The sequence below is a fragment of the Phragmites australis genome, chromosome 6 (genome assembly GCF_958298935.1).
Source record: "Phragmites australis chromosome 6, lpPhrAust1.1, whole genome shotgun sequence".
NCBI classification, from domain to species: Eukaryota; Viridiplantae; Streptophyta; class Magnoliopsida; order Poales; family Poaceae; genus Phragmites; species Phragmites australis.
This window is the reverse complement of record NC_084926.1, coordinates 25,730,555-25,733,961: the sequence shown is the minus strand read 5'-3', so window position 1 is coordinate 25,733,961 and position 3,407 is coordinate 25,730,555. Positions and strand designations below refer to the sequence as shown.

General features: G+C 61.8%; 1 protein-coding gene across 1 annotated transcript; it reads right to left on the bottom strand.

Annotated features, from left to right (window-relative positions):
- Nucleotides 1–2,315: 2,315 nt before the first annotated feature.
- Nucleotides 2,316–2,851, bottom strand: LOC133923095 (vegetative cell wall protein gp1-like). Its single transcript, XM_062368545.1, has 2 exons — nt 2,652–2,851; nt 2,316–2,580 (listed from the first exon to the last, which is right to left on the bottom strand). Exons 1-2 carry the CDS (start codon nt 2,849–2,851, stop codon nt 2,316–2,318), a joined length of 465 nt encoding a protein of 154 aa, XP_062224529.1.
- Between the last annotated feature and the right edge of the window lie 556 nt (nt 2,852–3,407).

The following is a 3,407-nucleotide window of genomic DNA, read 5'->3' as shown; positions in this document are numbered from 1 at the left end:
ACCCTAGGGGTGGGCTGTCGGTGCTCAGCTTGGTCAGTCCTACCCTGGGCACCACCGAACCATTGGACCTCTTGGTTATGCCTCTGTCTGTACACTTCGCCGGTCCGGGTATTCGAGAGGTCTCGGGTAAAAAATGAGAGCAGTCTATAATAAATACCGCACTAACAGAGCGCACCAAGCAAAGAATCTTTACCTATTTTTTAAGCGTACAGATCAATGCTCGAGAACCAAGCAGCCTGACTACAATGGCCTCAGTGCCCAGGGCGCTGCTCGAGCCTCTGGGGTCCTCGGGCATGAGTGGTTGGGACCGCCCGAGACCCAGGTTCTATCACCGGTTTCCCTGTGCTCGGGTGCTAAAAGGATGTCCTGGGGGCTTAGGCACTCTGCACAAAGGAACCCATGTTCCCAGGCACCCCGAGCTCAGGACTTCTACCCGTTCCTGGACCGATCGGCAGGAAGGCTGACAGCTGTCCGGTGAGTAACTGAAGCTATATGAATTTCCTTTCATACATACGCAATAAACTATTGTTCCCGAGTTGTCCTCGGGACCCTCGCATGCTAACCTGTTCGGCGAGACGGTCTCCTCATGTGCAAAACCCTGCCCACATGCCCGCTCTTCCAGAACGGCAAAAATAGACAGTAGTTGGTGTACCGTACAGGCGGCGATGGCTGACCTAGGTCCTTTATGGTGGCCGTGGTGCCCAGCTGGTTTGGTAGTACCCCGAGCACTACCGAGCCTCTGGGGTTCTCTGGTAATCCTACCACTTGAGCAAAGGGTGGTTGGGACCGTCTAGACCCCAGGGGTAGGCTGTCGGTGCTCGGGCTGGTCAGTCCTACCCCGGACACCACCAAACCATGGGGACTCTTGGTCGTGTTTCTGCCCGCTCGCGTCTCCGGTCTACTTGTTTGAGTGGTCACAGGGTGGAAAGTGTTCACTGGTTGTGGCGTGTACCGTGCCAGGTGGACTTATATCCTGAGCAAGGAAGTTCGTGTTTGTGTCTCTTTGACTTAGCAGCTGCGGACTCATGAGAGCTCGGGGGCTAGGCGCTCGGGTGGTCGCGCTACTCGAACGATGAGTGGTCGGGGCAACCTAACTTTCGGGGGAAGAATGCCGGGCTTGGTCCGGCCAGTGCCTCTCGGGACATCAAGCAGAAAGCAAACAACATAAAGGACAACACAGAGCGGAGTTTTGATCCCAAGAGTGGTTTCTATTATCTTTAAAAGGAACCATTCAGGAGGGGATCACTCCCATATTTACAACATTCCAAAAAAAAACCTAACTATCTACAGGCTCGGGTGGAGGAGAGGACACGTCACTGCTGCATGTTGTCTCCTTGTCCAGTGACTGCTCACCCACGGACACGTGCTCGAGCCCGTGCGCCTCCCCCGAGTTCTGTGCCTACTGAAGGATGTCCCGCATCAACTTCACATTAGTTTGCTCAGCGAGGATGGTCTCGAGCTCATCCTGTGCGTTCTTCAGCCGGTCCTCGAGGCTGGTGCCGTCGGCGGCGCTGGTAGGGATGCCCGTCGCGGTCAAGATCTCCCGATGTTGGGCAGCCACCTCGGTCTGAGCTCGCTCCAGCTGCTCGGCCTGAGCCTTGACGGCCTGCTCTCGGGCAGCCAGGTCAGCCTCCCGCTTGGTGAAAAGCTCCTCCTGGGCAGTGTGTGCCGTTGACGCCGAGATGGCATCCGCCTCGCGCCACACGATCTGCTCCTCCCAGGCGTCAAGTGCCAGCGCCGTTATCTCAAAGTCCGTCTCATGCAGCGTGACCTATCTCTCCCAGCGGAGGACGTCGGCGCGGCCGCGCTTGAGCTCATCATTTTGGCGGGCCAAGTCCGCCTGGGCAGACCGCACAACCTCCTCCCTTCTGCTGACCATCTCCTCCCGAGAGACCACCTGCTCACGAGTGAGCGAGCGGCTCTGCGGCACGCCTCTTGGACGCCTGGTCACGCTCAGTCGCGAGCTGCTCCATGCGGCTGGCCTTCTCGTGCGTGGTGACGGCCTCGTCGCGGCTCTCCTCCAGCGCTTCCCACTCCTCGGGCACCTCACGCATGGATTTTTTGTAAGACGCACGGGACGAGGCGATGCGGGTCCCCAAAAGCTTCCGGGCCTCCTCCAGCCAACCCCTATCATCAAATAGGGCGACGTGCTCTTGTTCGAGCTCAGACCGCTCCACCGCCACGGCCGCTTCGAGCCTCTCGATGACCTCCTGGGCGCTTCCCAGCACCTCGGGGAGGGGTTTCGGGGCTTGGCCAGAAGGTGGCCGGGGGCTGGGTCCCCTGTGAGCCCTCTCTACAGAGGCACTCGGGGACCCCTACGGCGGCCGTGCCGGCACCGCCCTTGTCGCGACCACCTCTCCGGCGGCCGCTCGCTCCTTCCTTGGAGGGCTCGGGGCAGGTTCGGCCGGGGCTCTCTGCTCAGGTCTGGCCGAGGCCTTCTGCTCGGGACCAGCCGGGACCCTCGGCTTAGAGCTGGCCGGTGCCCTCGGTTCGGGGTCCACCGACACGCTCGGCCCAGGGACTGGGGTTGGCCTCAGCTGCTCCGATTGCTTCTGGCCCCCTACGGAGTCCTTGGGCGGCCTGAAAACAAAAACATGTTAATGACAAGCCAAAATCCGGGCAGTTGTGCTCGAGACAGAAAGGGAGCTTACGTGGTTTTGGGCCCGCGATACTGCCACTGAGACTCTGGGATCCGAAAATCAGGGCTCTGCGGCTTCGGTCCAGGCTCTGCCTTCCTCCTTTTTGGGGGAGGGCTCTGGCCCTCGGGCCGTTGTGGGCCGACCCCAGCGGCCGCCCCGGAGCCTGTCTCCAGCGGCTGGTCGGTCCGGCCACCAACCGTCGCGCCGCCCATCGGGCTCTGGCCCTCGGGTTGCCGCACCCTAGATCCGGCCTCTGTCCCAGAGTCTGCTCCCGAAGATTGGCCACCTCGGCTGCCCTCCGTCGCGCCGCCTGCCGTCGGTCGTTGTCACGGTGGTGACGACGATGAAGATGAAGATGGCTGAGGGACGTACGCCCGGGGACACTTCCCCTTGTCTCCTCAGGCCGCCGGCCTGCTACTTTCGGTGGCGGCGCCCTGCCCTCCATTGTCATCCACCCTGGGGATGTGTATGGTCCTGGGGTTCCGGCGCCCCAGACGGTCCACCAGCCCTTGGGCGTCGAACTCCGGCATGGATGCCTGCAGTGCCGCCTGGCCCGGGTCTGCGTAGAGCGCCAACTCCTCGCATGGCAGGACCGCCCGGGCGAGGTCATCGACGCCGGTCACCACCTTCAGCAGGGTCGCCAGCGCCCCCTCGTCGAGGTCCCCGTCCGGGCCGATGCAGGTCCTCGTTAGGTCGCCCGAGCTGGTGTACATCCTGGCAAAGCAGGCGCACTCCCACAGAGGGGCCAGACGGCAGTGCAGGTAATCG